The following is a 25,192-nucleotide window of genomic DNA, read 5'->3' on the forward strand; positions in this document are numbered from 1 at the left end:
CTGGGACGTGAGGGAAGGAAGTGGGGGGTCGGCGCGTCCCTCCCCGCTGCCTCGGGCAGGGTCTGCGGCAGCCGCTGCGCCGCTGCGCCACTTCTGGGGGTCCAGCCCCTCCCGGGAAGTCCCTCCCTCCGTGGGCCCTGCTTCCCCCAAGACCCAGACGCTTGCTGAATGGCCTGGCCTCTGGCGAAGCCACCTCCTCCTGCCGTCTCGCCACTGTCCGGCCGGCAGGGCCTCCTGTAGTGACTCACGTCCGGGCGCCCCACGGCTCCTACGGTCCGCTTCTCAGCTCTTGCATCACCTGGGTCGTCTCTCCCTCCGTTACAGTTCCTCTGTCTAAACACACAGAGTGGCTTCTGTGGTCCTGGATGGAGCTCGACTGATGGAGGAATGAAAACGGCGAAGCACTTAGGCCGTACCAGCGGCTCTTACGTGCACGGGCTCCTTGCACTGGCACGTGGGTAGAGGCTGGGGTTGATATATGGACTCCATTTTGCAGACGAGGAAGATGAGGCTCGCAGGAGTTAAATAACTTGCCCGAAAGAAACGTCCGCCTGAACCCAGTTGTAGTGGAGAGAACACGAGCCACGGGGCAAATCCCATCTTACCCACTTAGCAGCTGTCTGTCTGCAGGCAAGCTACCTAATCTTTCCAAGCCCCTGTTTCCTAGTTCCAGAACGCGTCCATCACCCCAAATAGAAACCCCGCACCCATTAAACAGTTACTGCCACTCCCCTCTCCTCCCAGCCCCTGGCAACCACTAATCTGCTTCCTGTTTCTACGAATATGTCGGACATTTTGTGTAAAAGGAATAATAACACGATATGTGAGCCTTGAGGGTTGGATTGTGTCCCTTTCCTCCCAAATTCCTGTTGGAGTCCTAACTCCCAGGACCTCGGAATGCGGCCTTATCTGGACATAGGGTCACTGCCAAGCCAGCTAAGAAGGCCATTCGGATGGGCCCTAATCCACATGACTGATGTCTTTATAAAAAGGGCGCATTTATACACAGACACGCGCACACAGGGCGAATGTCCTGTGAAGACGAAGGCGGAGGTCGAAAAGCCAGGGGACACCTACGATCGCTGGCGGCCACTGGAGCTCAGGCAGAGACACAGAGAGATGCTCCCTCCCAAGCCTGCCGACACCTCGATCTTGGGCTTGTGGCCTCCAGAACCGAGACAATACGTTTCTGTCGTTCAAGCCACGAGGTGTGGCACTTTGTTACAGCAGCCCCAGCTTCTGCGTCTGGCTTCTTTCACTTAGGATGCTGTTTACGCGCTCCTGCGTGCTGCAGCGTTTCTCGTCACTGGGTTCCGGGTCCTCTGCGGCTTCGTTCTCGAGTGTTGAGCACTTCAGTCCGTCCCAGCGAGCACTGCGGGACGGAGGCGTGACCAGTGTGGGGAGGCCGGCTGGAGGCCTCCGTGAGAAGCCACGCCTACGGGGGCCTGGGGGGCGGAGCTACCCCTGTCCTGCTGAGACACAGCTCCCAGCCCACAGGGCTCCTCTCACTGCCCCAGAGAAGTTTCCAGCTCTCACCCTGCGTCCCGGGGGCGGGGGCCTCTCCAGGGTTGCCTCGCAGTGTGATTGGTGGTCAGGAGCTTGGGCTCAAAGCCCAGGGCCAGCCCTGCCGTTTACACACTCTGCCACTTGGGAGAGTTACGGTCAGCCGCTGTGCCTCAGTTTCCCCATCGGTGAAATGGGGATAGTTAAATAGTGGAGAAATTAGTTAAGACACGAGAGCCTTGTATGGTCTCGTATAGACCAGCTGCTGTAAGGGGCCCCGCTGTTCCCCTCGTGTGCCCCGCGCTTTTGCCCTGGAGCTGGACTTTTCATAAGGTCCAGCTCATTAGGTCCTCTTTCCTCCCAGGTGTTCCGTCTTGCTTGGTGACACACCGTCCACGGTCACCCTGTGATGGGCTCTCCCCCCGCTCACCCGTCCATCTCCAAGATGCAACTCACATGCATCCTCTTCCCCATGCCGTTGTCCTCCTTCAGGGTTCATCACCCCTGGTCTGGACTCTCCCCGCATTTTCCTAACAGGTCTCCCTGCCTCCAGCCTGGGTCCCTCCTCCCCGTCTTCTGTCGTAGAGCCACAGAATCTGGGTGCCCAAGGGCCGAATGCAGGCCCCTGACATGTGCAAAGGACTCCAGCTTTGGGCCCCGCCTTCCTCCTAACACTGGCTCCTGGGCCTCTTCCCATATTGGCCTTTGGTTTCAGCAGACCCAAAGTTCTTTGGCTTTCTAGAACACACTGTGTCCCGCGCCTCTGCAGTGCCCACTTGGGACCTGGGATGTGGGAGGCCTGTGCCCATGCTGGTGCTCTGCCTGGAAATTCTCCTCCTTCCTGTTTCTCAGTGGATTCATGCTCATCTTTCAACACTGGCTCAGATGACCCGTTGTCCAGAAAGACTCCTGTGACCGCACCCCGGGCCACGGAGGCCGCTCCCGCCCGCTCTGTGCGGCTGCAGCTCCCTGCCGCGTTTCCTCATGGACGTGTTATGGATCTGGCTGTCCCTCTGTCTTCCCACTCCTTACTGGACGCTGACTTCTTCGAGGAACAGGGCTGGATTCTACTTTTTACCCAGGTGCTCAATAAAATGTCCTCTGAATGAATAAAGGATGAATAGATGAGTGAATGAACTTGTGAACGAACGAAGACGCGTGACTCTGCATGTTCAGCTCCCCCTGCCTGCAGACTCGTGCGTGTTCTGCAAGACACAGACCAAATGTCACCGCCTCTGGGAAGCCTTCCCTGACTTCTCTGTGGAATCGAGAGCACCATGACAAGTTTCTCTTAATTAAGGATCCCAGAAGAGCCCCACCCACTTAAGAGCCACCCAAGGGCAGGCCCCACCCTATTCAACATGATAGCCAGAGGTATCCTTTTGGAATCCAGGTGGAAGCCCCTCAGGCCTCTGCTCCAAGCCCTCCATGGCTCCTCCCTCAGAGTAAATGGCCAAGTCCTTGCCAGTGGCCGCGGTCCCCTCTCTGACCCGCATCTCCTGCTCCCTGCTCAGCCGCTCAGGCCTGGGACAGGCTCTGGAAGGGCCGTGACACCTGCTGTCCCTCTGCCGGACACGATGGTCCCCGAGGGCTCTCCCTCCGAGGCCCCCCCTAGCCACTCTGTCATCACGACCTTCACCCTGACGCTCCTGGTTTTTCTCGATTACTGTGTGTCTCTCCTGTGACGATACAATCATTCCGTGTACTGTTGTCTGTTTTATTTATTTACTGCTGTGAAAGAAAATTTCCCCACCACCTGAAAGGCTGCCTGGTAAGTAGCAGGCACTCAATAAATGTTTGTTGAGTGAATAAATGAATGAATCTTTGGGTGCCCATGACTCAGTCTGGGGTCTGGTTTTTAAATTCCCAATGAGTATATGCTGGATTTGAATAGAAACTTAAAACATATACTGGCGGAGCTCTGGGGGCCGATGGGGCAGGACGAGGGCTGGTGGCCGAGTCCCCCAGGGCAGGGTACCAAACAGTCTCTCAAAATCACAGCGGCTGGGCCAAGAGAGAAGGTCTCCCTAGGGGTCTTGAAGGTTCCCGGAGAGGCTATAGATCATGACAGGTCCAAGTGGGAGGTCTTGTCATTCTGAGCAGCTCTGAACCACAGAACTCGCTGAAGCAGGAAGACTTTTTTCTTTAGCAGGTCACGCAGCATTTCCAAGAGGTCAGGCACCAAAATAATAGCTGAATGAATGAATGAATCAATGAATCAATGAATCCTTGAGTCCTCAGAACTTAGCACGGGTAAGCGCACACATTCCCAACGAGTATTTGCTGGATTGACAAGAATTGAAGAAAACACAGGCCAGTAGGTGAGGAGCCATGGGGGCAGGTGAGGGCTGGTGGCAGGCCACGTGAGGGGTCTTTGTCACCCCAGACCTGTATTTGTCTGTTTTCAATTTTTGTTGAGGCTAATATACACTAAGTGCGGCTTGATGGTTGTATGTCCACATGCATGCAACTACCACCCAGATCAAGGTACAGACACCGTGTTCGCCCTCCTGGAGGTTCCCTCTCGCCCCACGCCCCGGCAGCCAGCCTTCACACGGGGAGCCACACGGCTGACCTCCATCATCCCAGATTAGTTCTGCCTGCATTTGAACTTGATATGAATGGAAGCATACAGTAGGATCAGACTCTGCTTTTTTATCTGCCTTTTGTGAGCCGGGAGTCACCACGTGAGTGCCAACAATCGCAGTCTGGGTGTGAAAGCCTGCTGACAGGTGGCATCCCCTGCAAGACGTGGGTTCCGGGGGCTTGAAGTGCACACTTACTGCCTCCGTAAAGGAGCTGTCTTGAGCAGAACAATTTTCACCTTCTTTGCTGAGAGCACCCCGTCTTAAGAGCCGCCCTCGGTCTGACAGCTGAATCTTTCCTTTCCAGGCTGCATGAGTCAGCCCCAGGGCCCGGCATCATGCTCTGTTCTGGTCACGATGCTGTGCCCACCTCTTCCGAGAAGCCTGCCGTGCCAGCCCGGCCCACAGCCAGCATCTGGCAACCCCTGGGCTGCGCCTGTGGGGTGGGTATTGCTCTGTCTTCACATCCAGCCCTCCGCCCCCGTCACCCCCGCCCCCAGCGTCCGTGTGGGCCCTGGGTTCCGGGCCCTGCGCCACCCACAGCCTCTCCTCAGGGAGCCGGAGGCTGCTTCTCTCCCCAGCGTGCAGCGGGCACAGGAGGTGTCAGCAGCGGGCTGCAGAAAAAGCTGGGGGCGGGTTTTGGAGTCAGAGACTGGGGCTCAACTGCTGGCTGTGTCCCAGGCGGGTAAGCCTGCCCCAGCCTCCCCACTGCCCACACAGGAAGTGTTACCCTCGCTACGGTGCACAGATGAAACAAACTGTGCACATAAGAGATATTCAGATGTCATAGCTGCCGCTGTCACAGCCCAGGGACGAGGAGGGTGAACCTGGAGCTAGACTGCGTGGGTCTGAATCCTGATCTCAACACGTGCGGGCTCTGGGGCCTCGGGCAGGTTGCTTAACCTCTCCGTGCCTCAGTTTCCCCACGTATACAACGGAAGTAGTGATAGCACCTCACTCATGGGGGACTGAGGATTAACTAAGTCAGTCCATCTGGCTATCTAGCCGTCTATCTAGCTACCTGGTGCCTGGGACAGTTCCTGGCACATAGTAAAGGCCGTGTAGGTAACAGCTCAAACTATAACGAATAGTTTGACAAATAATTAAGTAGTATTAAATCATGGCTGTTATTAGGATGACATAACATGTGGAAAGTTCCTGAGATAATACATGTCATGCTTGGTACACGATGAGTGCTCACCAGACAACCCTTCGTGCTTTGGGTCCTACATGGAGAAGTGGGCGGGAGGGTGTGGGATGGATAAACAGGTAACCGGGTCGGGGGAACAGGGCGCCGTGAGGGCTGAGTAGGGCTGGCCCGGCCACCTCCTGCTCGTGGGCAACTCGACGCCCCACCTCCGATAAGGAGAGGGTCTCCTCCGGGTCTCTGGACCCCAGCCCCTCCCAGAGCCCTTTGCACCGGCAGGCATGCCCCAAAGGCTTGCAGACTGAAAGCCAGAAATGAGCTAGAGAAAGCACCCAGGTTTAAAAGCAAAAAGCAAGAAAACCAGGTAGATTTCCTTCCCGATCCTCCAGAGATGGGGAGACCAAAGGCGGGCATAAACACCACTTCCGAGAAGGTGAAGGGCTTTCAAGGCTGAAGATGAGTGTTTTGTTTTCAGCTCCAGGAAAGACTGAACAAGAAGGAACAGACATCACCATTAGAGGCACAGAGATTCTGATGAGATTCGAGAAACAACTTTCTAGTTCAAGTATTGGCCGTCTCAGCCACAGACGCCAGATGTGGACCTCGCTGGTGCTTGTATCTTAACCACAACTGCCGCTAATGGCTAAAAGCAGCATTAATGAGCAACAAGGACCATTAACCTGGCAACGAGGACCCCTGGAAGCTGATACCCCAGCATCCACTGGCATTTGACCTGTCACCTGACTCACTGGCACAAAGAGCAGGGTGTGGTTACAGCGGCGGTACAGGTCACAGTGGAAACTGCCTTTCCTCCAATATCCACCAGGCAAAGACCTTTTCTAAAGAATTTACACAAATGGAATTGGCAATGGAAAAATTTTGACACAGAAGAATCCTTTATTTTAAAGCATTTGAGGATTTTTTCGTGCAACGGAGCGTGCTTAAATTTGCCACAGGGTGATTTTTCAGGGAAGAAAAAAAAAGCAAGCATCTTCTGTTCAAACTCCATTGAATTCGTATTTTAAGAAACCTTGGACAGTCTGGCTCAGGCAGAAAAATTCCCCCAAAGGAAGATTTCATGGCCAAGCTTTTATATTAAGTACTTGGTTTTACATATGTGATAAAAGTTTGTGAGAGCATATATCTGGGTTTTATTTGCTTTTCACTTACTGTTGCAGTCACTTTGGGCACTTTTATTACGTGAGATGGATGTCTAAGAATGGAAACCCAATGTGTAAATTGTGCTTACAGGAAATAAAGATTTGATGGTGGATGGCTCGAAAAGGCTTTCATCCAGCAATCAATTTGGTTATAAGTCAGGGGCGACCCGAAATAAAACACTGACAAAAGGTGACTGGGCGTGATGCCTGGGGCATGTTCCTGGATGCGGTTAAGGAGAGAGAGAGCAGACACCATGGATGCTGAATGAACATACTGAGCCATTCACCTGTCTGCGGGCTGGAGACTGGCCCTGGTGCTTTTTAAAATTAAATATCAGGTTCATGTATTGCCCTCCCCCCCCCCCCCAAACAGGGTAGAAAATGAGAAAAAGACAGAAGGAGATAAGATAAATCACTCAGAGTTCCCATGACCATCATTAAGAAAAACCATTTTGGCGAATTTTTTCCCAATATTTTTTGCAGGCCTCGGAGAACAGCCATAGCCATATTCACATCTATTTTGTACCAGATAACCTTTAGAGGTTTCACATCTGTGGGTGTCTGACTCACTCAATTTGCTATTTAATAGAATTCTCCTCATGTTTAATAACCCTCCTAATAATCGCAGAGTTAAAAGAATACATTTTTATCTAGTAAATGTCTCAAGAACTTTCAAAAAACTGCCTTGAACAGGAAGGAGGAGACGGCGTCTGTGCTTTAAGTATGGCAGACTCGAAAGGAAAAGGGGAAGAAATAATCAGAAACACAAGTTAGAGAGAAAGAAACAGAAGGCGGGGCGGGGAGAACTGGGGGATGGGCGGGAACAAAGGAGCTGGGTTTCGGAGGAGGGGGTGATGGTGGGGACAGTGGGGATGGAGGCAACCCAAACAAGGACCCTGGGGACACATCACAAACAGCCACTGAGTGGGAAGAGGAGCTGACCAGCGTGAAGGTGGGGGACAGGCCAGGGGCCCGCAGGCAACGCCCCGGGAGCCGGATCGCCAGGGCCGCGGCCACCGGCCACAGGGGCGGCCTGGCGGGAGAAGGAAGACCCTCCCAGTGGTTAAGCCGGTGCGGCCTCTCCACCCCCCAGGCGTCTGGCCTTGACTCGAACGCAGGAATCCGTGGGCAGAAAGATAACAAAAGCTATTTTTCATGCAAGAGGAGTTGGACATCAGGGGAAATCAGAGCCCCTTTGTATGACATGCCAAACTGCTGAAGCGAGCAAATGTCTCGGGCGAGGGCTCAGATGCGAGCCGGAACGGCACGCTGGCCCCGGGGAGCCGGCGTCAATGTGCGCTTGTTATCGGCGGAAGCAAGCCTGGGGCACCCTCCCCCCACTGCGCGGCCGGACGAGCTGGTGACACGGCCTTGGCTGGACTGTCCCGCCCCTGGAAGGAAGCCTGGGTGTCCTGAGATGTCCTCGGGGAGTCCCGTTCCCCTCCCAGCTCGCAGTGTGGTCTGGGCGCTGCGGATGGGCTGGACGCGCCCCTCGGGCCCCACCCTCACGGTGGGCCCTCCTGTAGCCCCAGGCACAGGGCAGCCTCCGGGGCGTCGGGCATGTGTTCCAGCCCCAGGCCGACCGCGGACAGCTCACCTCGGCCCCCCCAGCAAATCTGCACAGGAGGTGTTGCTCACGTACCCATTTTGCCGAGAAAGCAACTGAGGCTCAGAGACGGTGCAACGGCCGGTCGGAGGCCATTGGGAGGTAGAGCCTGGACTCAAAGCCCGACGCACCCGGGCTCCGGGCCCTCCGCCTCACGTCCACCAGACGTCCTCCAAGACACCACTCATAAGCGCTGCTGTGTATTTTGCGCCTACGGCGAAGCAGGTGTACGCAGAGCGCCGTGAGTGTTTCCCACTTGATCCTCCGGACGACCCTAAGAGACAGGCCTTAGCGGAACCCCTGGGAGGAGGCCCTGACATCCGGATGTGTTCTGAGGCTCTGTCCTCACTTTGCCACCTCTTCTCCCGTGGCTTCCCCAGCACCGGACAGTAAGCTCCCCAAGGCCTTTCTGTACCCACAGGGTCCAGCACGAGGCCAGGCACTCAGCAGGTGCCCCATAAACGCTAACAAGGCGCTCTCCAATCTCCAAGGCAGCCCCGGCCCTGCGTGCTGTTTGCGGGGGCCCTTGGAGGAAACAAGAGAGAGGTGGTTCCAGTAACAACCCCTGCTCCCCCCCCCCCCCAGCCACCAACTTCCGTGCAAACTCAGGACCCTCCAGCATCAACCCCTCCAGTCCCAGCTTACCCGGCCCACCCTTCCTCCAATCGAAGTCTTCTCTGGGGAGAGAACAGGACACCCAGGCCTGGCTATGAAATTTTGGGGGGGTCCAGTGCAAAATGAAAATGGGGGTCCTCTCGTTCAAAAATCATTAAGAATTTCAAGATGGCGACAGCAGAGCGTGAAATGATGCAAAGGTGCATGAATACAGCCCTGGTGACACCAATCATTCTATATCCTTTGCACGTGACCCATTATTAGGGTCTGGGTTTTTTGTTTGTTTGTTTGTTTGTTTTTTAACATCTTTATTGGAGTATAATTGCTTTACAATGGTGTGTTAGTTTCTGCTGTATAACAGAGTGAATCAGCTATACGTATACATATATCCCCATATCCCCTCCCTCTTGCGTCTCCCTCCCACCCTCCCTATCCCACCCCTCTAGGTGGTCACAAAGCACCGAGCTGATCTCCCTGTGCTATGCGGCTGCTTCCCACTAGCTATCTATTTTACATTTGGTAGTGTATGTATGTCCACGCCACTCTCTCACTTCATCCCAGCTTACCCTTCCCCCTCCCCATGTCCTCAAGTCCATTCTCTACGTCTGCATCTTTATTCCTGTCCTAGGGTCTGGGTTTCTCTAGGGCAGTTTTGATTTAAAATTTTCTGGATCGTTCTCCCTTCTACGCCACCATCTCCCCACCAAATCTAAGAATGCCAACATTTCAGGATCTCAGTAACACTTCCTACACCATATCACCATATACAACAACATGGGAGAATTTGTCCTCTGCTCTTTTGTCTAGAACTTTGGTTCAGACAATACAAAGGCCCCAGTGCCATTGGTCCCATCAGGGAACCGAGACACTGGGGTCAACAGGCACAGCCTGACATCCCGTCACAAGGGGAGCTGTTTCCATCCATCAAGCAGGTGACTGCCATGTCCCGGTGTCCAGGCCAGCCCCGCCTCCACCCTGCAGAGGGGGGGCCCTCAGCCTTGTGCACTCAGCCCATCTGAAGCTGAGGAGTCTCTCAGGGCACTCCTCTTTGGTTGTGTCTTGGGGAGTGGCTCCATCGGCTGGGGGTGTCTACCGCTGTATCTCCGTTTTACAGATGAGAAAACAGAGGCTCAGAGAAGCCAAGGAATCTGTCCAAGGTCACAGAGCTAACACAGGGCAGAGCAGGATTCAAACGCAGGTCTCGGTGACTCCCCTGCCACACACCCAGCCCCTGTCCCATTAACCATCCCGCAGACTTGGTTCAGAGATCACCTGACCTGACTCTTCAGTACAGTGAAGCCCCTGGTGGGAGGTGTCAGAGGTGTGTGGGGCTAGATCTGCGGAGCTTCACAGATCAGGGAAGGAGCCTGACTTTATCCCAAGTGGGATGTGGCCCCATTGACGGCCATCGAGCTAGGGAATGACACGATCTGATTTCCATTTTTCCAAGCTCTTTCTGGCTGTGTGTGAAGAAGGGCTAGCATGGGGGCGGGCGGGAGGGAGGGGCGGGAAGACGGGTCAGGACACTCCTTGGGGCATCCAGGCAAGACATGACAGCAGCTGGGAGCCAGGTACAGGGAAAGCTGTGGGTGGGTCTGGGCGGTCTATAAGGAATCCCAAGGGGATGTCGCAGGAAAGGGGTTTTTTCTCATCTCTGCGGTGGCCAGCTCTGGGCTGAGCACAAAGCAGGTCATCAGTGTGTCCTGAGCACGAATGATCAAGTGGGTGGGAGAGGGGACCGGCTGACTCTCTGGAGGTGAGAACAAAGTAGCCAGCAGCAGTGCATCCGATGGGTGAGGCTGCCACCAGCATGCGGGTCCTCACTGAGGTGTCAGGGTGAAAAGAGGCCAAGCCGAGTGTTTCCAAGAAAATGAGCCCGAAATCCCGTACCCTCTGCAGCGCCTCTGTGGGAGCCCAGCCACCGTGCTTTTCACGACACTTTCCCAAGTACCCTCTCATTGGGTATTCGCACAACCCTGGGAGGGCACGGGAGGATGGAGGGAAGAGGGGGAAGAACAGATGCAAGGAGAGAGGAGGACAGAGGGAAGAGGGGGAAAAAGATGCAAGGAGAGAGGAGGATGGAGGGAAGAGGGGGAAGACAAGGTGCAAGGAGACAGGAGGACGGAGGGAAGAGGGGGAAAGAGGGAGACAGAGGTAGAGAGGCGGGAGGATGGAGGGAAGGATGGAAGGAGAACGGAGGATGGAGGGAGGGATGAGAGACGGATGAAGGGAAAGACAGGTGTCATTTGCCCATTTGACAGCCAAGCAATCAGAGGCTCTAGGAGGTTAAGGGATACCCAGAAGACTGTCCGGATGTTAGTGACAGAACCAGAACCAGGCACAGGTCTCCTGACTCCTGCCCCAATGTTTCCACACCCGGCACCCTCTCCTCCTTTATCACAGACAGCCCTGATCCCCCAACACTGGAGGTCACAGCTGTAGCCCCGGTGCCTGCCAGGAAGTGGGATGGGGGGAAGCGCAGTCTGGGTGGCTGCCATCAGCGCTCTGGGCGCTGCCTTGGTGCTAGACCCTATTTCAACTCTTAATTGAGAGCCCTCTGGTTCTGATTTTGTGGCTCCCAGAAGCCATTCAGCATGGTTTTGCCTCTGAGAGGTGATGAAAGAACACCACGTTCTACAGTGGCCTGAACATCCCCGGGGACACTCAGCTTCCTCCATTCCCAGACCCTGGAGGCCCGTGAGCTGACCTGGGGCCCCACTCAGCTGAGCTGCAAAGGTTGGGTGACTTATTTTTTCTGGGAAAACTTCCAAGTTTCAGGAAATATGGAAATAAGGGGAAGGCAATCACACCTTGAATATCTACAAGATGCCAGGCACCATGAGGGTTATTTTGCATGCATTTTCCCATAAAACCTTTACAACAATCCCAGGGGTTGATTCAATGATGCCTCTATTTTACACTGAAGGAACTGCAGTTCAGAGAGGTTAGCTAATTTATCTGAAGACACACAGCTGACTAATGGCAGAGCCTGGACTCAAACCGAGGCCCATGTGACTTCAGTGCGAGCCACCTGACACTGCCACTTCCACGTGGACTAACGCAGGTGGGGGAAAGTGAGCTGAGACAAGCGCGCAGCCCCTGTCTGTCTCCCCAGGGCCAGGAGGTGACAGGCTGATGGCGGGGGAGCTAGGGAGGCAAACAATTTTTAATCATTTGTTTTCCTTCCAGGCTCTGGAGCTGGGCTTGAGTCCAGAAACTCCCCTGGGCCTCTGCACACTCTTTTGTAAATGGGGCAATGGAGGGGCAGGGGGTTGTAGTGGGGTGGGGGAGGACACATAAACGGCACTTTCTGGGCACCTCTGCCTCCGTGGGCTTGGTGAGGTAGGAGGCACAGAGGGTTGGATGCTGTGACAGTGGGGACCTTGCTCTAGTTCTGCAATCGCAGAGGTGGGGGAGGGGAGTGACGAGCGGGGGAGGGGCGAGAGCAGCTCCAGTTAGAATCCAAAGCCCTTTCAAGCCCGTGGGCAGTGAGGTCCTTTGCAGCTGGGGGACAGAATGCTCAAGGAGCCCGAAGAAAGAGCTGTGGTTAACTTTACGGAGGACGCTGACTTGAAGGACAGATAGAAGTTTGGGGTGGGTAGACGTGAGGGTGATGGAGAGGTCCTGATGTTTTGGGGAGCAGAAACAGTCAGAGGGTTCTTCTGACCCAAGCACAGCTCTGGTTCCAGCATCCCAACAGGGCGGCTCCCCTGCCTCCATCCTGGCTCCGGGGAAGGGGGAGGGGCGGAGGAGGCGGCCTGATGCCAAGGCCAGGCATGGCTAAGTGTGAGGTCACACCCCACATCCTCGGGCCAGCTGGGAGCCGTGGGTCTCAGGCGAGGTGCCGTCTGCTTTGCAAAGACCCTGGAGCTTCATTTGGTGTGTTGTCTGGACCCCAGCCCCGTCCCGATGCTCAGGGAGCCCTCGAGATGCCATGGGGCAAGGACAGCAGAGAAAGGCCCAGGGGGAGGGAGTCCCCTTCGTCCTTCTGTATTTCTTGCTGCTCACCTCGCGCTACGGTGGTTGCTAGTTGCCTGGTCTTCACCCAGGTGCCGGCCCACAGGGAGACTGGGCCGACAGAGCCCTAACCAGACGGCCCCAAACCTCCTTCTGCCCCCGGCTCTGTACTAACCAGCTGTGTGACCTTGAGAAAGTCCCTCTGTCTCTCCGGCCTTGGTTTCCTTTGCTTGCAGAGTGGAAGGATCCAGCCACATCTGCAGTGCCCACCCGTGTAGACACCTGCTGGGGCGTGACAGGCAGGGTGAGCTGGGTCACCTGCAATTCACGACTCTTAAGAAAGGAATGGAGCCGGGTACCAGTTACATCTGCGGTCACCTAAAGCAGATGCCAGGTCATCCCCTTAACAGAGATGCTCCCCAACACCCCCTTCCCCCCACCCCCCGAGGTTCCGTGTGTTTTCTCGAAGGAAAGAGAAATAAGTGGAGTTCCTTTTAGTTGCCGGGAATCAGATCAGCCCTTGCCCTCAACCGAAATGACACTTCCCTTAGAGCAGCGGTTCTCCATGGGGGGCAATCTTGCCTGGGCCCCCTCCACCATCCAGGAGACTTTTGGCAAAGTCTGGAGACGTCTGTGGTTGTCACAACTTGGAGAGGCGGGGCTGTAGCTGGCATCTAGTGGGTAGAGGCCAGAGACGCTGCTAACCTTGTACAACACACAGGGCAGCCCCGCAGAAAAAACGATCCCGTTCAAAATTTCCAAGGTACCGAGGGTGAGAAATCCCGCCCTGTCGTGAGGGCAGCGGTGGTGAACCCACAACACCTGGACGGGTACGAGCTACTGTGGCTCCCCTGAGCTGTGCTCTATGGAACTTTCCGGCACGCTTTTGGCTGTGGGGGCTGGGCAGTAGTGTGAAAACCTGGGACCCCCGCGGGCTCACACTTGATTTCCTCTCCCAGCCGCGCTCCTTCTTCCATCTTCCCCATGTGGACAGAGCACCGCTGCTCGCCAGCTACCGAGCCCCCCGTCCAGGCAGCTATGCTCGATCCCTGCCCCCGCCCCAGCCTTCCCCCCACGTCCCCCCATCTCTGCTGCTCCCACTTGGCCCCAGGCTTCCAGTCCGGGCACCTGCAGCAACGCCCACACTGGCCTCCTGGCGGCCTCCCTGCCTCCTAGAATCTCTGTTCTCCACAGGTAGCCAGCGGACTTTCTGAAAACGTAAATCAGATCCCAACGCCATCCCCTCCCCACCCCAAGCACAGATCCCTTGTCATACAAAGCAGATAAAGCAGGGTGCTGACCCTGACCTCGAGGCCTCTCCCAGCCCCTCCGCAGGGATGGAGCCCCGCCCCCCCACTCCTCGCGCTCCGCCACCCGCACCAGGTTCTTTCCTGCCTCGGGGCCTCGCCTGCTTCTTCCTCTTCCTGGAAGTGCTCCCTCCAATCCTCCTCTGACAGCTCCTTCATGTCCCTCTGACCAATGGCCACCCTCCCCAGCCTCTCCCAGCGCCCCCGACCCGGCTCTGTTTTCGTCAAAACACTCATCAGCACCTGGAAGCGTCAGCGACCCCATTAGAACTTCGGCTCCAAGAGAGCAGGGGCCACGTCTGTCCTGTGCCCCCCTGTGACTCAGAGCCCCACACGTCTGACACAGAGCAGTGCTCCGTGAGCATGAGTAAATGAGGGGGTGGGTGGATGGATGGATGGATGGATGAGGCATACCCAGCAGGCAGGTGACGTAGCCTTTACACGTGTGTCTTAGCAGAAATAAGGTGGAGAGGCACTGAACTAATCTCAAAGGCTCTCCCAGCTGGAGAACCTGGCTTCCTGTGGGCCACATCAAGGCCACGCTGAACCTGGTTCTAGCTGGAGGCTGTGGGCAGGGCTCTCTGGGGCTTGTGTGGCTGAAAGACAAAGGTGGGAGGAATGTTCCAGATCAGCCAGGCCCCACTTTCAGATGAGGAGACAGGGGCCCACCAGGCTCTCTGACACCCTGGATCTGATGACCTGAGGCCCCTTCCTACTCTGCGTCTGTTACTACGTCCTAGATATCCCCAGAGTCTTGGTCATCTGAGCAGACTGACACCAGGAGATTTACTTTAAAGAGCTGCTGGTTTCCTACTGAGCCTTTCTGAAGCCCTGGACACGGGGCTCCTCCAAAGCCGGCTCTGCTGCGAGACCATTAAGTCAGGCTGGGGTCCACCAAGATCCCCAGCTTCTCTTCACTAAGTCAGCTGGCTCCAGCTGGGTTTTTCTTGTCAGAAGAGAGAAAAGAGTGAAGAACAGAGGAGGGTGAAGAGACAGAGCAGGACATTAAGGGAAGGTAGACATGAGAAGGGACTGCCAGGGCCCCTTCCTGAACGATGAGAGACTGGGCACCAGCTACAGAGCAGGGACAGAGGAAGAGCAGGCCTGTCACAGACTGAATGTTTGCGTCCTCCCCAAATCCATATGTTGAAGCTCTAACCCCCAACGGTGTTCAGAGGTGGGGCTTTGGGAGGTGACTAGAGAGATGAGGTCATAAGGGTGGGGTCCTTATGATGGGATTAGTGCCCTTACAAGGAGAGAACAGAGAGCTCTCTCTGTCACATGAGGACACAGGGATAAGGTGGCCGTTTGCCAGGAAGAAGCTCTCACCAGGAACCAACCGAATTGCCCAGCACCTTGATCTTGGACTTCCAGCCTCCAGAACTGTAAGAAATAATGTCTGTGGTTTAAGCCATTGAGTCTATCACATTTTGTTATGGCAGCCGAGCTGACTAAGGCAGCCCCCTTACCTGTCCCTTCCCAAATCTGTGTGGTTCAAACAAAGGGCATCCCCTGGCTGCGGGAAAGCTGGGCTCATCTGCTCAGCCTCAACCGTGATCCAGACAGAGGCAGGCATCCCTGACACCCAGGAGCCGTGGCTATCTTAAGCCTCATTTTCTCCACCTATAAAAGGCAGATAATTAAGATTTACCTTGCAGAGTTGCTGGCAATTATACAAACTAATGCTAAGTCCTGCACGGAGGTTGACGTGATGGCTGTTACGAGCAACCCTGGAGGGCAAAGGAGGGCCTGCGGACGAGGGGACCAGCTGATGGGCTGGGTGCTGCGGGAGGGGAGCCTGCTCTCTGCTCGCACACCCCCCGGGCCTCACTGGACAGGCTGCCTGTGAGTTACTGCAAGAGAAAATGAAAGACAGGAAGAGCGCCCAGCCCAGTGCCTGGCCTGGGGCAGGAGGGGAAAGGACGGCATTCAGATCGAAACCTCCCTGAATGGGCCTGTGTCCGGAATGTGGTATAAGGCAGAGCTTCCCAGCTGACCGGCCGTGAAAGGGTTCCAGATGTGCCAGAAAAGCGTGCCCCCCAGGAACTGGGCAGGGCCTGGGGTGGCTGGTGCCCCGGGGTAGTCACCGATGGCTGTCCTCTCCTCCCCCGCCCCCAGGGTGCAGTGCAAATACCTTCTCTTCCTCTGGGGGCCGTGGTGTGAATGAAGTTTGGGTACACTCATTGGTGAGAGATGCTGCCCGTGGGGGGGCGGGGGTGGGAGTGAGCATGATGGGGCAAAGGAGCCTCTCACTCGCAGGGGCCAGGGTCTCCCTACCCCCTCCCCAGTAGGTGCCCAGGACAGAGCTGACACAAAGCAGCAGGCCCGGGGCCACCCCTGGCACTGAGACTGCCATCTCAAGGCTCTGACCGAGCTGCAAGTGTGCTGACGGCAGCTCCGTCTATGGGGGACCTGGGCGGGTGGTACTGCTGAGGCTGAACTTTGCCAGGACCCTGTATTCTGGGCCCAGAGCTCTCCCGATGACAGCACAGTGACCGGCTCGCTCGGGGACCCTGGTGTCTGGCAGCCCCCGTGAACATCTCGAGCTCCCAGTGGGCACGGGGGCTTTGCCGCATAAGCTGCTGCCCTCGGGGCCCAGAGTCTCCCCTTCCCTTCCCGTGTCTACACGAGGTCTCCGGTCCCCGGCACACAGTGCGTGCTCCGGAATGCCTGTTTACCTTCTACACCTTGCCTGATTCCAGAATGCGTTAGAGACTGAACAAATGTTGGTGGGTGGTAGCTTTGGTGGAGAAGTCCACAAAGATTTGTTACTCCTTTCCTGTGTCCCCAGCCTTGGGCTGAATGTCACCAAAGATGCAAAGAAAGAAGGAGGTGGGGGTCTAGGGGATGGAGGAAGCAGAGGGCTGTTTGTGGTGGGAACAGGCTAGTCCAGAACGTGGTAGGAAAAGAGAGACAGACAGACAGAGACAGACACACAGAGACAAAGACAGAAACAGAGAGAAGCGAGAAGGGAGTGTGTGTTATGCAGTTTGTGTATCAGTTGTACATTCTCACTTCCAAATGCCTTCACGCTGCCGCAAGCCAGCCTCAGAGCCGGGCTCCTCCACTGGATAGTCAAGTACTTGGTTCTATTTTTAATGGTAACCCAGAAGATGTTTGGGAAAGGGCAGGACAACACAGTGGGGAGAGCTTTGTAGTGAGACAAAGGCTCGATGCTGGCCCTGCAGCCTCCTACCTGGGTGCCTCTGGGCAAGTGCCTTGCCCTCTCTGAGCCTCTGTTCCCCACGCTGCAGGTGGAGGTGAAGAGGGCACCCTCTCAGGGCTGTTGTGAGCGTGCCATGCGGTAACGTGTACAAGGCTCTGTGCGCTGGAGGATTTTGACACTTGTCCTGTGGAGGGGCAGCGGGGAGACCCGGCTTTGGGGGCGGAAAAGGGCCATGTCAGCCGTGGTGAGTCTGGGAGCGGCAGTCTTCTGCACGCGGCCCTGCCAGCCTGCACGGACACCTTAAGTACACAGAGGGCTGGGCTCTCCTGACCTCACAACATCATTCCTGTGAAACAGCCAGGGAACTGAATCTGCTGTTTGTGAGATGCCAGCAAACCCTTCAGAGTCCCACTGTCACAACTGGTGTTTTATTAGCTGCCCGCTGCAGTATTTCTTCAGTTTCAGCTTAGAGGTTGGAGCTTTTCATTTTTTCCCATGAAATGCTTTGGGGTACTTTGCTAGAGAGCAGGTGGAAATAATGCATTGTACACACAGAAGCCAATACTGAGGTGACCATGTCCCCAGGGAGCGGCCCGGGGTTAATGTGTCGTCCGGGTCTCGGCCTGGACCCTCGCTGGCAGGTGGAGACGTCATAGATGGCAGACGGCCGTCGGACTCTGCGATGTGCTTTTGTGAGATAAGCTGGCAGTTTCCACCCAGGCTGAAGGACTGCCAGGATGATTCTAGCGCACCCCGAGGGATCCGGAGCCAGCTCTCCCAGCCCTGGCTTGGTCCAAGGATGTCCTGGCCCTTGGAAGTGGCCTGGTTTGGCCCCCAGAACCCCTGAGCTCCTGGGGGATGACAGAGGCGGCCCAGTTCTTTGGGTGAAGTCCCCAGATGGCAGCTCCCCACCCTCCCTCCGCCAGCAGAGCCAGCTGCCCAGATCAGCTTGGGGCTCTCTTGATGAACATCGAGTGCAAACGGCTCAAGGCAGCTGGCAAGATGCTAAGTGCGGCATCAATCCTAATTAGGATGAGAAATTAATAAAGGAGGCATTCGAGCCACTCTGCAGAGGCCAGGCTCGCCGGCATGGAGGAGTGACTTCCAATTTCGACCGGGAACCTGGAAGGCCTGGGGCCCACATGCGTGGGCTTGGGTCATGACAGGGGCTCGACTTACTGGACCACATACGCAGCACCCAGTGGGGCCTGCGAGGTAGAACACGGGGGCCCAGCCGCCCTTGCTCTGTGTCTAACTCAGGTGCCCTGGCAGGCAGTGACGTGGGCACATCCTCCAGAGGAGAGGAGTAGGTGTTCGTGATCTGAGCATCTGCAACCAAAAATGATGTTTTTCCCAAAGAAAAGAGGGGGGTGTGATGGTGGGCCCGCCGGCCCTTTGTGTGGCTGTGTTTCCCAAACTACTGATTGCACATGCCTGCTCCTGGAAGACTCCACTCAGCCCGGGCAATAAGCTCCAAATTCAAAGGTCAAAGCACCTCCGTTTGGGAGAGAAAGTGGGGGGCAGGGGTGGGCAGGATTCCGGATGAGAATAGGCATCACGGGGGTGGGGAGAAAGGGAGCAAGCGCCACCTCACCTGGCGACCCTGCTTTACAAAGCCTCCTTTTACCCGACCCCAAATACGGCCAGAAGAAGGGCCATCTCTTCCAGAGCTCCCTACCAACCTCCAGGAAGACGCCACCCCGCCGAACTCTTCGCAGGGGCTGGAACTGCAGGAAGGAAGGCTGGGGGTGCGGGAGAACCTCCCCGACCACGGAACGCGGAGTTGACACACGCGGAAAGGTTACAGAAAAAGGAGGAGGAAACTCTGTCCAAGGATTTTTGAGAGGAGCCCTCCACCAACGTCCCCCACCCCTTTTCCAATCTGAAAGCCAAGACCAAGCGGCGAACCCGTGCACAACCTGGAGGGGAACAGACCGCCCGGACAAAGCCACCTGTTAGTTCAAGTTCCGCAGCGGGGCGGGCGGGAGGCGCTGAAGTCTGGCGCACGTCGCCGCTGGAGGAGTCCGGGTCCCTCCCCCGGAGGGAGCGGTCCCCGCAGTCCGGGGACACCCAGTCCCGGCCCCCAGAGGCACTGCATCCGTACACCACCTACTACAGGGCCCGGCCGCGCACCTGGAGGGCGCAGCGCCGCGTCCCTCCTGCCGGGACCCGGCGGCCACGCCCCTCCCAGGCAGTTCGCGGTCCGCGGGTCGCCCCTGCGCGCCCCAGTTCTACCGCAGATTCCCGGCCTTGGGACGACGGCGGCGGGCTAGCTGCCCTACTCGGGGGGGTGGGGGGGAGACTTGGTGACGCTCCCCTCCCCTCCCCACCGAGCGGGGAGGAGTGGGCCGGTGGCCCCCTGGAGGAGTACGTGGCGGAGCAAGGTCTCGGCAGGCGCCAGGCTCGGGCGACCCGGGTCCCCAGACCCGCTCGGAGCCCAGCGCCCCCTCCCACCCCTCGGCCAGGCCTCGAGCGAGCGCGGAGCGGCCCCGGCGCTCCCCGCCCCCGGCCGGCCCCGCCCCAGGATGGCCAGTTCCCATAGCAATCGCGCAGACACCGGTTGCCAAGCAACCTCTCCCCCTGCTCCCTCCCTCCTCGGCCGTCCGCTCCCCCCCACCCTAGCTTCCTCCCGCCCCCTCGCCAGCCTCCGCCTCCCCCGGGGGCGCTGGCGCGGCCCCTCGGGATCGCTCCGGTCTCGGGCTGCGCGCGCGCGCGTGAGTTTCGGTGTGTTTCATTGTGTCTGTGTGCGAGGGGGTGTGCGTGTGCCAGCGGAGAGTTTGTAGGGCCAGTGTGTTGGGGGGGGCGTCCCCAGTCGGGAGGGACCGCGAGGTGCTGCACAGCTGGCCGCGAGGGGACCCGCCCGCTCGCCCCGGCTCCTTTGTGTCTCGCGCGGAGCCAGGGCCGCGCCCACCCCTTCCCGGCCGGCGCCCCGAGCAGGGCGTGTGCGTGTGCGCGCGCGCGTGTGGGTGTGTGTGCGCGCCTGGGCGCGCGCGCGCGTGGCGAGGGGTGCCGGGGCCGGCCGTACCTTCGATGCAGCACACCCGCCACAGCCCCGAGTGGGTGAGGTCGCCGCGGGTGCGGCGGGGCGGGGGCCCGTCGTCCATGGTCAGGTTGGTGCCGTTGCAGATGTACGCGCTGGAGTAGAGCCAGTAGTCGGTGCCGATGGCGATGGCCATGAGCGAGAAGGCGGCGAAGGCTCCGGCCGTGGTCAGCAGCATCTGCAGCCCGCGGTCGCATCGCACCATGGTGGGCGCCTCATAGTCCGCCGCCCGCCGGCCCGGCCCGCCGCGCCCGCCCGCCCTCCTCCCTCCGCGCGCCGCTCCGGGGGCGCCGGGGCCGGGGGGCGCCGAGGGCCGGGGGGCGGCGCCGCGCCGGGGCTCAAACTCCGAGGCGCGGCGGCGAGTGCGGGCTGCGCGGGCCGCCGGGCGGCAGGCGGCGGCGACCGGGGCTCCTCCCTCTCGGCCCGCCCTCCCCGCTCGGCCCGCGCCTCCGCCCCGCGCCCTCCGCGTCGCCGCCGCCGCCGCCGCCGCCGCCGCCGCGCCCCGCTCCTCTCGGCGCCGCCCCTCGAGCCTCGGCCCCCGCCGGGTGTGCGCTCGCCGCTCTTCCCTCTCGCCCGGCCCGGATTTTCTCTCCCTCCGCGCCTCTCCGCTGCCCGCGCTCGCGCGCGCTCCTCTCTCCTCTCCGGTTCGTTCACATTATCAGAGCGAAGGGAGCCGGGGCACGGGTTCCCCAGGGGGATCGAGGGGAAACGGCGTGGCCAGCCTCCCCGCTTTCCCAGCCCAGGACACCCCGCCTTCCTTACATGGCCCTGGGGGCTCTTTAATATGTGGTGTGCGTGTGTGTGTCCCTCCTTCCCCGTGCCCTATCCGCGCCTTTACCTGGTGACGAATGAATAGGCGTGAGTGTGGGAGTGGGAGTGTTCAGGTCAGATTTCCAGAAGCCCCAGATGTGGGTCACAGCTGGGAGACAGGCCAGGCCCCGGCCACTTCCCTCCCCCCACCTAGGTGGCTCCGGGCCACCAGCTCCTGCAGATCCGCCGGCAGGGGCTGGAGGACCCAGACTTTACAGTTGAGGCCGAAGGGAGGTGTCAGCCAGCGGCCCTTCGGGAAGAACACCTGATCCCTGTTTTATGGACAGACGGGGAAACTGTGGTGGAAGCTGCGACGCTCCTCCCCCATTACACTTCGGATGGTCCATGTCTGCCAGTCAGGAACACCCCACTTGTACTGGATTCAAGCGTCTCCACCCCCAGCTGGTTCCCTCTCTCTCCCAGCTCCCTCTTCAATACCTTTATTTCTTTTTCCCTCTCACTCTACTCGAGCTTAACTAGCTTTCCCTCACCTCCTCCCTTTATTGCCAGACTCTGCCTCAGGCCCTGCTGGCTTCACTTAATTGCCTCTGCTGCTGGCACGATCCCAGCCTGGACACGCTCCCTTCTCCAGAGCCAACCCGGGCTCCTCCTCCTTGAAAATCCAACTCCAAACTCTTCCCTCTAGGAGGCTCTCAGAGACCAGCACCTGGATGTCCAGCGTGCCTTTACTTCATCCCCTCCCAAAGCTCACATCGTTGGCATCACTGACGGGTGTCTTGCGGGATGCAGCCCTGGACCCCAGGAAAGGAGGTCTACGGAGAGCTGCTTTCTCCATGCAAGATGCAGATTTCACCTCCTTTTGGCACTTTCCGTGGCCCCTACTACCCAAAGAAAGTTAATTACCCCATGCTGGAATTACTGGTCTCTCTTCCATGAGATTGTGAGCCTTTCCCATACCTGACATATATGAGAAGTGTTTAAGAAACATTTGCTGAGTGAGCAGTGTTTCTTGGCCCCATGGGAAATGGTAGTCTGAGTGGGGAAAATAGAGTCTGTAAATAAGAGGGGGGAAATTCCAAGATAGTATAGCTGCATTAATTAGCACTTGTTGGCCCCTTCTTCTGCCTTTGGGGTGTTTGTTCTGCTTCTTCCAAGTCTCAAAGGACAAGAGCCATCATGTGTATTTCACTGTCGCCCACCCACCACCTGGTCCCGGGGTCTGCACACAGCAGGTACCCAGCGTGTGTCTGAAGGTGTGCACCAGGTGTGAGACCGCTCGCTCTGGCCCAGAACAGGGCTGCCTACCTCTGCCCCTAATATCCACAAGGATAAATTCTGGGTTCTGTTCTCAGAAGCTCCCAGAAAGGCGGATCTCAAGCTTCTCTTTTCTTCTTCTTCTTTCTCTTCTTTTTTTAAAAAAAGCAGCAAATCTTTGCTTCAAATTAAATCTTAAACAGAAGCCCACTGTAAACAAGCCAGGTCTCACACCAGTTAGCCCTGTAGGCGATAGCTGGAGTTGCTCTGGTTGAATGGGGGACCCAAGGTACCTGTACCCACCCCCCACACCATCCCCTGCAGCCCCCAAAGCACCCCTGTGGACCTAGGCTTCCGTGAAACATGGTGTGAAAACTGACACCCTAAGTCAGCCCCTGAGTCACTCGGGGACAAGCACTCCCTTCTGTTCTGCTTGCAGCCTTCCTCGGGGACTTCGAGAGAAGCTGATCTGATCTGTGGGAGTGGGGGAGTGGGGCGAGTAGCCTCCCTCGATCTCCCCTAAGGTCGGAGAGGTGACATCTGGATGATGGGGTCCACCTCCAAACAAGCGACCTTTGGGTTGGTCCCACGGAGGCAGAACCCTGTTCATCGGAGCAGTGTTAGACCAGCTCCCACCCCGCCGTTCTCAGAGGAGGTGTGGGAGGGTTGAAAAAGCGCCCAGCTCGGAGCCAAGACAGTCGCCGTGTCGTGCTGGTTCCACGACTAACTAGCAAGGTGATCTTGGACAAGCCAGCACCACTGGGGAGAAGGACAGGTCTCCAGCCCCCCTTCCAGAATTGTTTTAAGGGTCAAATAAAGTAGGTTTGCACACCGCATCCACTTAGCAACCCTTCATGGAATGAGCAGTAGATGTTCCCTTTTCTACCTTTCTTTGGAGACCACCAAGCAAATTACTTCTCTGTGCCTCGGATTCCTGAGGTGTTGTAAGGGGGGTAATGGTGCGAATAACAGAAAATGTAATATACATCCCCTAGAGGGTAACTTCCTCAAGGTCTCACACCTTGAAAGATCCCAGCTCAGACCCCGATGACCTTAAGGCCAGAGTTTTCCAAGGACACTGAACAGCCTCTTTGTTCTTGCTGAGTGTTGCTTGATTGTGTTATTTTTACCTGTTAATTCACTAGAGGGGAGGGGACTCCAACGGGAGCTTGGTGGTTTGCTTTTCTATCTGTGGGCCCCCAGCTGGCAAGCATGCCTCGTCCTGAGGTAGTGAGGGTGCAGAGTCACAGAAGGACCTGGCCGCCAGCGAGGGGACTTAGAACCAACTCAAGACCGTCTGAGACCATTCATCATGCCTGGGTGAGCACAATTTAAATCCGGGATTTCTGCTGCGCCGGGTTAGAGAGCTCTAAATGGCAGTATGTAACTCCCACCTGAGGTCCCTGGAGTTTCTCCCGGGTGACATTTCCAGAGCTGAGGGGGGATGTGCCCTTCGCTGTCTCTGGAGGAGGCTCTGGACCGCTCTTGTTCCGGAGAGGCTGGATGCTCGGCCTCTTCCCCCAGGGGGCCGCCCAGGATGCGTTTTCCTGTTGGAGTGAGGGGACAAATCATCATACACATTATTACCTCTCTGGACAGCTGAGAAGGTGGAGGTATTTAGACCGGCCCTCCAAAGCTGTCTTTTTCAAAACAAAGTGGTTTCCTTCCCCCTCAGCAGATCACTTGGGTAGTTCCCACAATTCTTGGCTTTTTACTTTGGCTGTGGAGACAAAGCTTCAATGAGCTCAGAACCGTCTGACAATCCCAACTGCAGGGTGACGCAGCGGGCAGCGGCTGTGGGAGAGGAATACAGTATTAGCCAGCTCCCACCCCGTAAGATGCATATCAAAGCCGTGGGGAGGCTGCCTTTGTGGCCACAGGCAGAGGAAGGGGAGCAGGAAGGGAGCCGCCCTTGGCTGGTTTGGGGCGCTCGGTCGTTGTGCTGCAGCAGCGGCTCCGAAAGCCTTTATCAAAAGCTTGGTTCTCCCCCTTTGTCCTCCAGAAATAATGACCTTGTGTGGCAACGTTTTGTCATATCTCATTTCCATGCCCGGAGTGGGTGGTTTGGCTGATTTCACAAGGCTTAATAAGGGGATTTGGGGAGCCTGGGAGGTATGTCAGGTGAACAGACATAAAGAGTGATTCTGAGTTTTTATAGCGAAGGGTTGGGGATGAGTCTTAGAAGGTTCCGGGGCTTGGCTCAGTGTGGAGGCTTATCTGCAACACATCCAATCTGCTCGGAATCCGAGAAGAATGACCCCAGATCCCGGTCCTGACAGCCTCTCCCCATCAGATTAGGTATGCCACAAGAATGACCTTTTTGTTTTTTCTTCAGTATTTCAGCAGGATCCTTTGAGGGAGAGCGCAGATCAGAAAATGGTACTCGGCTTTATGTATTCGAGTTTATTCCATTTCATTTGCGTATCACTTCGGTCTCAGGCAAGGTGACTGGAGCTGGATACGTTCCCTTCCAGCTCTGCCGCACTGAGGCAGTGGCGGGCTCAGTCTCCATGCCAGGCCAGCCCCTAGAAGTGCAGAGGGAGGAGAAGCCGCCTTTCGTGAGTGCCCTCTGCGTGCCAGCGCCTGTGTGCACATCAATTCATTTATCACGACAGCAGCTGTGGCAGGTGGATGCTTTCCCCCGCCAGTTTGTAGAAGAAGAACCTGCAGCTAGACAGAGAGTAACCCACTGAGCCCGGGCACCACCAGGCTCTGTCAGCTACACACTGCACCCCACCCCCCGGGGGTGGCAGAAACTCAGGGTCTTCGAAGTCCCTCCGCCCACATCTGCTTCCTCCCCCACTCCTTGTATTTATCCAGATGAAATCGAGTTCAAAGTCACACGGAACTGGAGAGGTTAAGAAAGGCCTGCACCTTGCAACCCAGGTGGGACGAAGCAGAGTCCCCGTTTCCCCGGGAAGGCGGAGGTGAGCTGGGCCGATGGCAGGTGATGGGAGCCACTGGCCTCGGGAGCCCCCCACCCCCCCAGCTGCTACGCCCATCGCCCGTCCTGGTTGGCCAGAGTGGAGGACAGGGGCCGCCCCCGGTTCAGGAGCAGCGGCTTCTTCGTGACAGCTTTGG

General features: G+C 57.3%; 1 protein-coding gene across 1 annotated transcript in view; it reads right to left on the reverse strand.

Annotated features, from left to right (window-relative positions):
• The window catches only part of CACNG4 (calcium voltage-gated channel auxiliary subunit gamma 4), a 57,287-nt gene extending 36,979 nt beyond the window's left edge, over positions 1-20,308 (reverse strand). The window contains exon 1 of the mRNA XM_059908018.1: positions 20,072-20,308. Within this exon, the coding sequence (XP_059764001.1) occupies positions 20,072-20,291 (220 nt within the window). The 5' untranslated portion in view covers positions 20,292-20,308. The remainder of the gene's footprint in view (positions 1-20,071) is intronic.
• Positions 20,309-25,192: the final 4,884 nt, after the last annotated feature.

Source organism: Balaenoptera ricei, chromosome 20 (genome assembly GCF_028023285.1).
Source record: "Balaenoptera ricei isolate mBalRic1 chromosome 20, mBalRic1.hap2, whole genome shotgun sequence".
Classification (NCBI taxonomy): Eukaryota; Metazoa; Chordata; class Mammalia; order Artiodactyla; family Balaenopteridae; genus Balaenoptera; species Balaenoptera ricei.